General features: G+C 44.1%; 1 protein-coding gene across 1 annotated transcript in view; it reads left to right on the plus strand.

The window, feature by feature from the left end:
* The window catches only part of LOC126400821 (transcobalamin-1-like), a 3,930-nt gene extending 3,342 nt beyond the window's left edge, over nt 1-588 (plus strand). Inside the window, exon 4 of the mRNA XM_050061795.1 lies at nt 584-588. Within this exon, the coding sequence (XP_049917752.1) occupies nt 584-588 (5 nt within the window). The remainder of the gene's footprint in view (nt 1-583) is intronic.
* Nucleotides 589-14,972: the final 14,384 nt, after the last annotated feature.

Here is a 14,972-nt window from a genome sequence, read left to right on the forward strand (position 1 = left end):
GTTCCCTTATTACATCATGTACCTGTGTGGTGGTATGTCTGTGTCGCTCTGCAGTTACACTTTTGGCGTGGAGTTTCTGTGAAGTGCTGGAAAGTTTGATTGATTCAAAACACACCTAAAACACACATTAAACACACTTTAAACATGGCTTAATAGAGACAATGTCAAACACAACACAGTCTCCAACGAGCCGTGTGACTGAAGGTGAAGCATCTGATGCACGATTAGCAAGACCAACTCGTTTAGTTTGGACAATTTTATTGATAATTTGCATCATTATCATAAAGTGAAAAAATGATTTTGCTCAACACAGATTAAATGTATTTTTGTTTATTATTTCAGAAGATTCACACAAAGTATTCTGAAGTGTAAAACAGCAGTGTGTTATCTCACAGTTTGAGTAATAAGAAGAAATCTCTATAAGGAAGTACCTGGTTACCAAGCAGGAAATTCAAGGTGAGAGATAATCATCCAAAAGTAAAGACAAAGTAATGTCAGCTCGTTCCTTGTCAGTGCTATCAGTACTACGATAGTGTTTCCTCACACTATCATTTTATTAAGCTGTAATTTCTCTCTGACCAAGCTTGATGGATCTTCGTTAAATGCTGATCTGTGAAATATATAATCATACAGTTGAATCAGACTTTAGTTGCATGATTTCCAGTGGCTCTTGAACCTTCAGTATCTGTTATACTTCAGGATGATTTTGTCATTTGCAGATGGAATGTAGCATCCGATACCTGCAAACAAAATCAAGATAAGACAAGATTCTGAGTGATTTACAGTGAGAACAACAGTGGATGTTGACTGTAAATGGTGTGATACATGGCCAGTTGCTGTTATTGTTTAATGGCCCCCGGCAGCGTCAACGGAAAACGCAGCTGGAAAGCAACTAAAGTTATGTGGGCTGATGTCCGAGTAGGGCGGGAGGGAGTGCTGTGTCACAACTCAAGTTTCTTAGATTATGTTTTCTGTTTCATTCATTCATTCATTCATGCTGTTTCCTGTTTCATTTTGAAACTCACACCTCCTCTGGTTTCATATCACTTCACTTCCTGCCCCTGTGTGTTTTCCCTCCCTTCTGATGACATCAGCTGTGTCTCGTTATCCTTCCCCTCACCACAGTATTCACAGGGTGTCTGCAGGTTGGAACAAGTGCAATTTTAGACTATTTTAGACCTTTTTTAGACCATCGTGGATTAAATTTAAGACCTTCACGAAGTATTAAAAATAAGAAAAAACAGACCCAGATTGCATTCAAATGACAACATTTATTGTCATTGAAACAAACACGGAGCCAAGAGACTACAGCACGCAACATTTTCAGTTATTTTTTTTCAAAATAATGCCTCTCTACTTCAAATGCTGAACATTGAACACTGAAACAAACCACATTTATACACATTTTATATATTGAGATGGCACCTATCAATGTACGAGAGACAAACAGGCATGCACTGATGTATTTTAAATGGCTGTTAATGAGTTAGCAAACCTCGTGTCACCCCCTAGGATGAAAATACTTAGCAGAAGTAAGGTTGAAAAAAAACAGAGAGGTGGGGATGACCCCCCCCCCACAAATCACACCCTGAATATATGTACAGATAAAATGCAGTATGTACAGATTAATATAGTATTTACAGATTTAATGCAGTTATTTACAGCTAGAAAAGGTGGGTAGACATATGTTCAGAGTATATAAATAAATTATGGTGGGCAATAGTTATGTGCAGCTTACATAAATTATTCTAATAAAAACACTACTTACTTTGACCTCCTTCATCAAGTCATTTGCTGTGGCATGGCCCATGAACTGTGACCCAAGGTACCTGGAGTGTACCTGGCCGTCATCCCAGTACCGTACGTGAAGGTCCAGTTGTTTCTTTTTTGTTGCACAGTTGAAACTTTTGTCAAACATGATCACAAATGGCCCGGACACCTTTGCGATTAGATCCTTTTTGACGAACTCGGCCACTCCAAATCGGATAATATAGGCGGTCTTGTCTCTTCCGCACTGGAATGTTTTGGCGATCGTCGAGTCGGGAAACATTACTTTGAACAGTTCCCCGATGTTGTCGTTAGCTCTGTACGACTGGTGTTTCGCCACGGTGTTCAATGCCCACAGAACTTCTGCCTTCATCGTTTGTGTCGAGCCCATTAGGTCGCGTATATCATTTGAAGCATCATTTGTGGATGTGCCTGCCACCGGATAGAACTGGGCAATTCCACGAGACTCACGTGCTGCTTTCAGAGAGGCCTGGTGTTTATTGGATTTAACGTGGGAATCGAGTGCCTTCACTCCCAGGGTCCCGAGCTTCAGTGCTCTTTTGCACAACGTGCAGTACGCCTCAGTGTCATCGTCAGGAACACGTTTGAGCCAGTCTGAAAAATCCTGTCGTTCGAGCCAGCAATTATTAAATCTGCACTTGCCCATTTCTTGTGTTTTCTCCAGCTGCCATTCGTCTCGGGTACATTACTTGACAACTATCCGCGCCTCGCTCCAATATCCTGTGACGACTACGCACTTCCGCTTCACATCTGTAGTTTTATTGTGCATTCCGCTAACAGTGAGTTCCGCTAACAGAACTACAAGGACCATAAGCCACCGTAACAAAAAAAACTGAACGGCGTGGGTAATGGACGGGAAATGGACGCAAGAATAATAATTTTTACATTTATCCTACATCGATATTTTGCACTGTAACCTAGGTCTTAAATTACCCAAATGAGATTTTAGACTTACAGTGCAAAATATCTCTGTATTTTAGACTTTTTTAGGCCTAAAATTGAAAATGTCTATTTTTAGACTTTTTTAGACTTTTTTAGACTCCGCGGACACCCTGTATTCAGTGTGCGCCTTGTTTATGTCAGTTTGTCTCAGCTCCTTGTGTGTCTAATGTTCCAGCCTTTTGTTTCCCTGTGTCCTTTGCTTGTTTTTTTGGATTTGGCCTGTTGATTGTCTCTGCCTCATCCCTATTGGATTTGTTTGCCTCCACTGATTGTCCTTCTGTGTAACGAATGCACCTTTTGACCAGTGAAGACTGAGTTATTTTACCCAAACTGTTTCCAGAGTCATGCGTTTGAGTCCACTCTCACCTGGTTCACCAGTTGTTACAGGGTGGTGGACGGGTCTAACAACAGCTGACTTTCACCTGGGAGGCTGGTGTTCGCTTCCGGTTAGATTGTAAAACCAAACCCTGTTCTTTCTTCTTAACACCAACCATGTGCGTTTGTTGAAGGAAGAAATATGTCAATTCTCGGTGTTGTACCAGTGCTTTTTATTTTGAAAGAGACTGTATGTAAACTGTACATTTTCACGACCAAACGTGGATATGTAATGAGGTCAGAGTGACAACATGTTGTAAAAAGACAGAAAGGGTTGACTCACCAACATCAGGTCTGGTGACTGTGCCTTCTGGTTTCTGGACCACCAGCTCCCAGTAGGTGCGCTCTTCTAAATTCCCAGCCAAACCGTTCACGCTCACCAGGAACGGGCCGTAGTTTAGATCATCAGTGTAGGTGAAACTGCAGGGACAACAGGCGATGGCTCTTTGTCATTCAGACACAGGTGACTTTCATGTTAATGATTCATGCGGCTTCACTCAGACATGACAACACAATTATGGAAGTGCACAGGTTAGATTTTAAAAATGTTACGGCAGCAAAGATGAGAGGAAGAGGCCTCACGCTTATTTCACCTTCAGTCACTTATTTTACAGCTGAAGTCTTAACTGATGACAACTGTGAGCATGAGGGATGCTCACCCCTCTCTCACCCTTTGGTGAGAGCCTGATTTAGTGGTGGAGAATCCTGCAGAGAAAGTTGCTATTCCAGTTATAAACGCAGAGGTGGAGGAAGTGCAGATCTGTCAGTGTAAGTAGTAATAACATTGCGTGATGATCTCTTGATGAGCTGCAGTGCAGCGTGTCCAGTGTGTGCTCAGGGCGGCACTTGATGTGCGCCACATGACGCATCACCGTGGCACCAGTGTGTTCTCAGCTGTAGACCTGGCACTGCCACTGGCCGACAGCCCACTGTGACACCTGGTGCAGGGAGGTTTGTGCTTGCTGGATTCGAGCTCCTGCAGCCGCTAATCGGAGGTTGGTCTCAGAAGCTGCTGCCCGCTCTCCTCTGAGCGAAGACGAGAGTGAGGCGAAGAGGCCGCCTGGTGGCTAGCAGCTAATTCTTGTTTAATGTCGGTCTGAACAAAAAGAGAGCCAGGCAAGGAGGGGCTGAGCGAATACACTGCGCGCAACCGTACAATGAAATATGAATAAATAAATCAATATATGGGAAATGCTGGGTTACTGAAGCACGTGTATACTCATGGTTGTGTGCTGGGACAGAGAGGGGAGGGCTGCAGGAGGAGGGCGCACTTTCAAAGTCAGCCTGCCCCAGCTTTAAGTTGATGATTTATGCCAACAGCTGATGTGATGATCTTACCTGAAGTCTGTGTTTGAGTCCTGCAGTCTTCTCAATCCACCCAGTAAGATCCCTCTGTAAACCACATACGTGGAGTAGGTCTTAGGGGCAGAATCTGTTACAGCGTTCGTGACCATGATAGTGAAGTGAGTTTGATTTGTATCTGAAAACAAAAGGTCAAATTCAGTACACAGGTCAATAATAAAATGCAGCAGTAGAATAAGGAGGATAAACAATGCCTTAGCACTGCAATTCTAAACCTGAATTCTTCTCAGTGGTCATGCGTGAGGACATTACTCTGTGCTCAATAAAAACAGTAATAAATCCTTCAGCTTACTGTCAGCTGGAGCTGCAGGAAGCAGCAGCAGCAGCAGGACTGCAGAGAGCAGAGCTGGAGCCATCATTCTGACTGCTGGACATCAAACTGAACCTCAACACTTCACTGCAGAGACAAAAAAAAGAAGGTAAAATATCATCCTTGTAAAATAGTTTGAACAGAAATAGTTAACCGACGCCACAAGTTATTATAAGATTGTACATTTTTTTAAACCAGTGTTTAACTCGACTCCACTCATCTCTCAGTAGATGGGGTTTCTAATTCTTCACCTGGAAACTGTCTCCTGTCTTTGAGACTTTTTACCACAAAAATATAAAAAGGTAAAAGTAGGATAAAATGTGTGAACTGTAACTAAACGACTACAGTCCCACTGCACCTCCTTGAAACGATCTCTTAAAGACAATCAAATCCATGAATCTGACAACGCCGTTTGCCGTTAGTGTCTAACAGACCTGTAAGTGAGCAGGAGATCTGATGGAGAACCCTTCCTCTTCGAGACGCTCCCGGTCCTGTTGGAAGGACTCCTGCTCAGTAACTTTTATAGCTCTCCTCCACACATCACATCATACTGAAACAACCAATCATCACACATCAGGCTGAGATCCAGCTGAGTCATCCTACAGTACATTCCTCCTCGCAGTCACAGGACAACAGGCACAGCGATGAACAAAGGGACACATTAAGCAACAGAAACACATCATCTGCAAAAGGAGGAACCTTTTTTAAAGAACTGATGTGAATCCAGGTTTTAGTCATACCAGAAATATGTTCATTTCAAGATATCCTGATGATGATTTTATCACAAGTTTTGATAAACAGGATCCTGCAAATGCACACACACACACACACACACACACACACACACACACACACACACACACACACACACACACACACACACGTGTATGTGGATGTTTGAACACATATTGCTTCTCCTCTTTATGCTGCTCCATTGATCAACAGATGGCTGAGGTAATCAGCATGTGTCAGCCAAGGCTGGGTGCCACTCCTCTGCAAAGGAATGTGGCTTTGCCATTGTTTTATGAAGAAGTCAAGTCAAGTCAGTTTATTTATATAGCACATTTAAAAACAACAGAAGTTGACCAAAGTGCTTCACATAACACAGAAATTATCAATCAAAAAACAACAAAACAAAGCAAAAGTCATAAATAAGAAGATATAATAAATTAATAAAGAGCGATCGGACAACCAACAAATAAAACATAGAATCGAATAAACACAAGAGCCTATTTACACGATAATAAATTAAAAGGCTAAAGAAAAAAGGTGAGTCTTCAGACGTGCTTTGAAGACTTCGATGGACGGGGAAGTTCTAATATTTAGTGGCAAACTATTCCACAATTTTGGGCCGACAACTGAAAATGCACGATCACCTTTGGTTTTTAACTTGGTGTGTGGAATGAGGAGCAGTGATTGGTCAGCAGATCTAAGGGGTCTGGAAGTGGAATAGGGGATGACCATATCAGAAATGTACCCTGGTGACAGTCCATGCAGTGCTTTAAAAACAAATAAAAGGATTTTAAAATCAATTCTGTACTTCACTGGTAACCAGTGAAGAGAGGCCAGTACAGGGGAGATATGGTCTCTCTTCCTGGTACCAGTGAGGAGTCTTGCTGCTGCATTTTGAACCAGCTGCAGGCGTGAAAGTGTTGACTGACTGAGTCCAGTATAAAGGGAATTGCAGTAATCGATGCGAGAGGAAATAAATGCATGGAGTAGGGTCTCTAAGTCTTTGGCGGACAGTAGTGATTTAACTTTTGCTATTGATCTTAAGTGGTAGAAGGCAGTGCTAACAACTGAATTTATTTGTTTGTCGAATTTTAAACCAGAATCAAATATGACACCAAGATTTCTTGCATGGGATTTTACATTTTCTGACAAAGGCCCGAGGGCATCAATTATTGACGTGGGGTAGTTTGCAGGGCCGAAGATTAAGATTTCTGTTTTGTTTTGGTTCAGCTGGAGGAAGCTTTTTTCCATCCAGGTTTTTACATCCTCAATGCAATTTAAAAGGGATGAGACACTGCATGGATCACAGAGTTTCAGAGGGAGGTAAAGCTGGGTGTCGTCAGCATAGGAGTGATAAGAAATGTTATGTTTTTTAAAAATAGACCCCAGAGGCAACATGTACAATGAAAATAAAATAGGGCCTAATATAGATCCTTGAGGTACTCCGCAGGAGATTGGAGCAGAAGACGACGACACATTTCCAATTTTGACCGAGGCTGATCTGTCCTGAAGGTAGGAGGCAAACCATTTAAGGGCCTGGCCTTGAATGCCAACAACATGCTTAAGGCGATCCAGGAGGATCGAGTGATCAACTGTGTCGAATGCTGCCGACAGATCTAACAAAATTAAAACAGAGTAATTTCCTGAATCTAAAAACAATGACAAATCATTTGTCACCCTCAGGAGAGCAGATTCTGTACTGTGATGTTTCCTAAATCCTGACTGAAATTTATCAAGTGTGTTTGATTGATCCAGAAAGTTGATAAGTTGCGAAAAAACTACTTTTTCAAGGATTTTGGATAAGAAGGAGAGCTTTGAAATTGGACGGTAATTATTAAGAACAGATGGATCTAAGTTGGGTTTTTTGATCAGAGGGTGAATGACAGCATGTTTAAAACAATTTGGTACACAGCCATTGATCAAAGAGCTATTTATCATTGTTAAAATACTTGGCCCAGTGGTGTCCAGGACTTCCTTAAAAAGACGTGAAGGTAAAATGTCTGAGGGAGAAGTGCTAGGGTTCATGTTTGAGATTATCTGTGTCAAAGAGGAGAGAGAAATTGGTACAAAATTGTTGAGAAATGAGGAACATGAGCCTAATTCTGATGGATTGAAGGAGGGTGGAGAGATCTGAGATCGTATATTGTCAATTTTGCTAATAAAGAATTTTAGGAAATTTTCACAGGTATCCGGTGTTATTTCATGATATTCTGTGACTACAGGGTTAAGAACTGTGTTTATTGTAGTAAATAAAACTTTTGGTCTATGGGCATGTTTGAGAATGATGTCCGAAAAATATTTAGTTCTCTCTGCTTTGGCACAGTGTTGATAATTTGCCAGACAGTCTCTCAGATGTTGGTAAGACACTTGGAGCTTATCTTTTTTCCATTTACGCTCTGCTCTTCTACAATCCTGCCTAGCTGCACGAGTCGTGGAGTTTAGCCAGGGCTGAGTTTTAATCTTCGGTTTCCTGATTTTGTGAGGGGCAATTGAATCAAGAATATTTGTGCAAATGAAGTTGAAACGTGTGACCAATTCTTCTGTGTCCAGACCAGCAGGGGGAGCTATACTGACAGCAGAGGAGAAGGCATCTGAGAACTGTTTGGCAGTGAGAGGGGTAATAGACCTGGAATAGTTTCCTGGCCGATTGGGTTTTGGAGTTTGGGAGGGAAGAGAGGTGGAAAACATAATGGGCCAGTGATCAGATAAACTAATGTTATTTATCTGAATACTGGAAACCGGGACACCAAGAGTTAAAATAAGGTCAAGAGTGTGGCCGTGTATATGAGTAGGACCCATGACTGACTGAGTAAGATTGAAAGAGTCTATTAAATGTGTAAAATCCCGACCAAGTGAGTTTGATGAACAACAGATATGAATATTAAAATCTCCTAAAATTAGGAGGTTATCAGATTTAGTAACCATAGCAGATAAAAAATTGGAGAATTCATCAATAAAAGCCTTGTTGAATTTAGGGGGTCGGTATATAAGTGCACACAGTACTGGAATAGACTGTTCAATCTTAAACAGCAGTGATTCGAAGCTTGTGTATTCATCAGTTGACATGGGTTTACAGGTAAAAATATCACTAAAAACCACAGCCAGGCCCCCACCACGGCCAGTCAGCCGTGGTGAGTTAAGAAGGTTGTATTTTGGGGGACATAACTCAGAGAAGGAGCTGAGTTCACCAGGTCTTTGCCAAGTTTCAGTAAGAAATAAAAAGTCTAAGTTATGGGTTAAAATAAAATCATTTAAAATGAATGACTTGTTTGTGAGTGACCTGACATTTAAGAGCGCCATTTTTGCAAGACGTGGTGTCTGGAGAGTGTGCAGAATAGTTTCCCTATAACTGGATGAAATATGGATAAGATTACACACGTTTGGTGCAGTGGAGTGACTGTGCTTTAAACGGGGCCTATTTCTAATAACAACTGGAATGACAGAGGAGCTGACAGTAGGACAGTAGGGGGAGCTGGTGATGGTTGTTGGCTGTGATGAAAACGTAGAGGAAGAGGGGGAAACTGGATTGTGATTGTGAGTGACATCAGGTGTAAATAGTCAGACACGAGGGGCATAGTGCACAACATGTTGAATGTTTACAGTCAGCATTTGAGAGCCCAGTTTGTTTGGGTGGATCCCGTCCTTTCTAAAAAAAGACCAGCGATTCCAAAAGAGATTAAAATTGTCAATAAAAGCCATATCGTGAGCCCTGCAGGAGTATTGAAGCCAAAAGTTGAGGTAGAGGGCTCTGGAGAAACGGCCAGCACCGCGGGACAGTGGAGCAGTGGGTCCGGAGATGAAGATTGTCTTACCAGTTTGTTTTAAAAAGTAAAAAAGGTTGTTAAAGTTTACCTTAGTCACTTCAGACTGGCAAAGGGCAGAGTCAACAATACCTACATGAATAATCAGACGCTTAATGGAGGACGGGAGTGACGGCAGAATGCTTTTGAGCTTTTCCAAGATGACAGGGACAGTGGCACCAGGAAGGCAGAGGGTGGTTGCGTTGAAAAAGCGTACATTCCTGATTATGGAATCTCCAATTATGAGTGTGGTGGGAGAGAAAAGTGGCTGAGGGGATGCCGGCTGAGCGCCGTCAGAAGGATGCAGCGGAAATTGAGTGACCCCGGAGCGAGGCAAACTCACCGGCTGAGGATGGGCGGGCTGGACAGGCGAGAGCTGCGGTGAGAGGACACGGTTCAACTCCGGAGGCTGCTCCTTCGGTGGCTGCGGGCGAGGAAGACCGCCCGAGCGGCTGTTTACGGCCTCCCTCAGCAACCTGCGTCGGTAGGAGGAGGATTTCCCCAGCTGTTTGTTCTGCTGACCCTTGATGGACCGGACAGCCGTCCGATCAGTACCAGCGACGGGTGGAGGGGAGACGGCAGGCGGAGAGTAAGCAGCAGCACCAGATGCAACCAGCGAGGAGGTCGGGTCGGATGGTGTCGGGGACGCGGGGGCATCTGCCGGGTGAACCGGCGCCTCAGCAGGCAGGATCCCGAAGCGGTTTGAGAGCTCCATACTGGGGTGTGATCCTCCACCCGAGTCTCTCTTTCCGCCTCGAACCACATCCGTCCAGAGCGGCAGGTGTGCAGGCTGGTTTGGTGTGGAGCTGAGGACTGGGACCTTGGGCTTAGCACCAGTTCTGAACCAAGAATCCTCTGGCCGGGCCGGAGAAGTCGCCGGCGGCAGAGACACCTCTGGGCCCCTGGTCTCAGCAGCAGCTGCGGCAGCCTCACCACCACACGCCACCATCACCACCGGTCCACATCCAGACTGATCACTCTCCACATTTGATGGACAAGCACCAGAGGTGCCGTTGTCGACAACGGCACCAACACCGGCACTGGTTGAAGGCAGCCACAGGAGAGTGTCAGCAAAGTCTGAAAACAGGGCCTGTGACAGCCGGGACGACGGTGACCGGACCAACTGCGGGGCAGAAAGAGTAGACGCCTGCAGATAGGAGATCCGTTTTGACTGGGCAGTAGCGACAGACATGAAGCTTTCAATCAGTTTGTCCTTTTCTCGGATTTCAGCTTTCATGCGGTGGATCTCATCTCTCAACTGTGAGTAATTTAAAGCGCAGTCCTTACACACAGCCATGCTAACATGACAAAGAAGGGCTCTGTTGCCAGCAGATCACGAGGCCTTGCGTAGCGTAGTAGGTACGGCACGTGTGTTTTTACACCACAGGAAATGCATTCAACGCCATGGCGTAGCCACCTGTGTGCCAGGGTGTGCCAGGGTCTGCCACCCACAGAGGCAGCTGGCACAGCCAAAAAAATTGCCGTGGACACAAGTTCGACAACTGAGGAGGATGTTTCTCCCTCTCCATCAACAAGCAGGCCCACGACCCCTCCGACACAGGCTAGTGAGGCTGCACACACCATGGGGAATGATGCAGCTAACGTTACAGTGCCAGACGACCCCAATACAGCTACCTCGGGGATCACAGATCTTTCCACAGTGGACGAGCCTGCATGCCAGTGTAACCGGGTGGTTATTTACAGTGTATATATTGTATTTCTTTACTGTGTCCCTCAGTCTGTTTATGTTGCAGCAGGCATGGCGATCGCGGCAGGTGTGTGTCACGCCCCTTACCGGCACCTGTAGTGCAGCCGCATTATTGGCTGCTAATGCGTATCTGTTCATATACACCCCCCCCCGCTGTCGTTTAGTCGCTCTCTCTCCCCTGCTGAAGCAAGTGCTGGCCGGCGTGCAGCTCCGCTGAGCCGTGGTTTCCCAGCGTAGTATGTGCCGTGTGTTCGTTCTCCAGGTATGTGTAGCACAGTCTCATGATCCTGTGAAGATGTTATAAGGTGCCATGTTGACAGTTCTCTGTTGTAGGTTGGCGTGTTGAGCCGAGGTGTGTGTGTGTGTCCCCTTCCGGTTAGCCGCCACTGCCGCCGTTAGCTTCCAACAGCTACATTATTGATTTGTGCAGGCTACAGCTGACCACGCAGGTAAACAGTGCCACAAGCCCAATGTTATTTTGTCTGCTAGTGCTTATGTAGCTTCTGTATTGGTTACTAACGCTCACTCTGTGTCTCTTTTAAAGTTTGCCTGGCGTTAGGCTGCTGTTTTGCCCTGCGTTGCCTCTTACCTCCATAGTTTGTTTTCTTTTTGTTTTGCCTGGCTCACTTAGACAGCCGCTCTGCCTTCGTCATTTAGACGCCCTTTTTTAAAGTAGTGTATTGTAGTTCAAGACTGACCTCAGACCGTGACTCCATAGTGGGGGGTGGGAAGTTAACACAGCATTGAGGATCTGCTAAATTTATGCATGTAGCATGTTTATTTTTGTTTTTCTTTCGTTTTGATTTGAGTTTGCAGTTGTTTTGTATATAGATATTTTGTTTGGTTTCTTTTCTTTCTTTTTGTTTATTTGCGCAGTTGACCTCAAAAACAGCTAAAGTGTTGACTCTCTCTTTCTAACTTAACGTTTGAGTCACTGTACAGATTAATATTGTACCCTTTGGAAATAAAAAGAACTATATAACTGTTTTTTTTTAAAAAGAGAAATAACTTAATAAAGAAATTATTTTACTGTGAGTAATAAAACTTGTTAAACTTCTTACATCGTGCCTGTATTCATTTGTGTAACTTACCTGTGTATGGGTGATTTTTGGGAAACCCTCTGAGAAATTAAAGCGAAAAGTAGATTCTTTAGGTGCAAGTCCTAAGGTGGCGTTGTTGGTGCTAATTCTCCAGATCTGCCTCTCGCAGTTCAACTGGTCTTGCCACACCAGCCCAAACTGCAAGCTTTCCCAGCCACGGAAGTTGTCAGTGGAAAGAGGAGGACTTTTTCTGCTAAATGGTATGCCCGATACAGTTGGTTGGAGTACAGCATTAAATTGGATGCGGTTTTTTGCCAGTCCTGTCACCACTTCAGCACAGACGTCAAGGAGGACAGATTCGGAAAAACGGGAATGAGAGACTGGGGGCATCTAGGTCAGTTTTGTGTAAAGCATGAAGCAAGTAAAGCTCATGCTTCTGCTGTGGCCCGACACAAAGGTTACTAAAGCTCATGCTTCTGCTGTGGCCCGACACAAAGGTTACACTGAGATACAACGAGCTGGAAACTGTGACATCATACATCAGGTGACAAAAGACAAACAAGAGCGTTTCATAGACTCTATTGAAAGAAACCGGGCACACGTGAAAGTTGTCATTGATATTTTGCTGTTTTGCGCAAAACAAGGCATTGCACTGCGTGGTCACAAGGAGGACGCAGAAAGCCTGAACAGAGGAAATTTTCTAGAGTTGTTCAAACTGATTTGTGATTATGACCCTGACATAAAAAAGCGCTTTGATGAGCTTCCAAATAACGCAAAAATGATGAGCCCTGACATTCAGAACGATCTCCTTGAAACTGCAGCATCACTACTCCTCCGAAAAATCAAAGCAGAGCTGCATGCAGAGACAGACACATACTATGCCATTTTAGCTGACGAATATAAGGACCTCTGAAAGAAAGAGCTCGTTGCTGTCTGCTTAAGGTATGTGTATAACGGTAACCTGAGAGAGAGAGCTGTCGGATTTGTCGCGACAGATGACATGACATCATCTGGCATCACCAAAAAGATTTTGGAAGTACTGGAACCACTGCAGCTGGATCCTGAATTGTGTGTGGGTTTCAGTTTTGACGGAGCAGCAGTTATGTCCGGTGAGAAATCCGGGGTGCAGGTGCAGCTCAAAAAAACTTTTCCTCATGCAGTGTATGTACACTGCCACTCCCACCGCCTGAACCTGGTGCTTTCGACAGCTTCAAAAGTGTCTCCTACTGTGGCCACTTTTTTTGATGTTGTGAATTCACTGCATCATTTCATGACCGGAGCCAACAGACATGCACGATTTCTACAAATCCAAGAAGAACTTCACCCCGACGCACCCCGTCTAGAGCTTGTGCACTCCACAGATATTAGGTGGAGTTCAAAATCAGAGTCTGTGAGCCGAGTTTTAACGTTGTATGATGTCATATTAGAAACACTGAGTGAGTTTGCGGAGGGGTCAGGTCAGACTAAAATAGACGCAGAGTCTCTCCTGCAGCAACTACAGACCAAAAGATTCATATTTCTTCTTGTTGCATTTTCTAAGCTGTTCAGTGCAAGTGATTTTACGACAAAAAGCCTACAGTCCCCATCTGTGTCAGTGACTGACTGCATCCACATGATTGACGGCTTCAAAGAAACTTTTGCTACTTTCAGGAGTAACTCAGACGGGGAATTTGAGAGAATAATCAGGCTAACTGATGACATCATGAAGAAAAACGATGTTCAGAACGCGCGCCGAGCAGGCATTATGGACTTGGTTTGGAGGCCTCTGAATTGACTGTGTTTGGGCAACTCATCAAACAGAAAGTGGACGGGGGACATCAGTTCCCGTCCATTATTGAAGTGCTGGACTCATGTGACAAAGATATTTTTCCCAACATGAACTGTTTACTGCGTATTCTGATAACACTGCCTGTTACAAGTTGCTCTGTGGAGCGCCTGTTTTCAGTTGTAAACAGGATTAAATCCACCAGCAGAGCTACAATGCTCACGGAGAGACTGAATAGCATCTTGCTGCTCATGTTTGAAAAAGAGCTCGCGGAGAAACTGGACTCTGATGAAATAATAAATGCGTTCAAGGCCAAGCCACGCCGTCTTGCCCTTTAAATTGAGAGCTGCGCAGTGCGCACAGGTAAGCAGCAATATCGTTGTGTCCTTTACTCTGCTGCTAAGCCCAATATTTGTGTTCAGATGGTTAAATAGCTTTGTTGATCATGCGTAATGTGGATACGTTATGGCTCTATGAGAGTGCATGAGTACGCGCATGAGTGTGTTATATTTCACTATGTTCATCTCATTGGGCACGCAGTGTCTGTGTGTGTTATGTTTTTGCGGTGTTTTTTTTTTGAGAACACAAAGTGTGCTTTTTCTATTACTTTGTTATTGATTTATTTGAGAGCATATCACATGTGTGAATGTTTAGACCTGCTGTGAACTACTGTTGACTATTACTGATAGAACGCACACAACGTGTGGATATGTTTTGTGTTAACAATGTTGTGTTCAAGAGAGATACATTCTTTTGAATGTTTGTGGAGGTGTAACACTCTGTTGAAAATAAATTTGGCACACCCAGTATTTGCTGGTGCACACCCAATGTCTGTTTTTCTGGCTACGCCAGTGCACACAACGACACACAGGATGAAAAAAAACAGGGTTTGGCGTTACAGTCTTACAGGAAGTGAACACCGGCCTGAAAGTCAGTGGCTGTTGGACCCATCCCCCACCCGTCACACCCACCCTACAGAGACTTCTGCTGCCTTAACTTTTGTTGTTGCATTTACCCCTGCTGTCAAACAATAACCACGACTGGCTGCGTATCTCTTAAAAAATCTATGTTGACCAGCTGTCATTAATACGCTGCTGAGCTGTTATGATCCTGACATCATCAAACAAAATAAGTAAAAACAGGTAAATAA

The sequence above is a fragment of the Epinephelus moara genome, chromosome 2 (genome assembly GCF_006386435.1).
Source record: "Epinephelus moara isolate mb chromosome 2, YSFRI_EMoa_1.0, whole genome shotgun sequence".
Lineage (NCBI taxonomy): Eukaryota > Metazoa > Chordata > Actinopteri > Perciformes > Serranidae > Epinephelus > Epinephelus moara.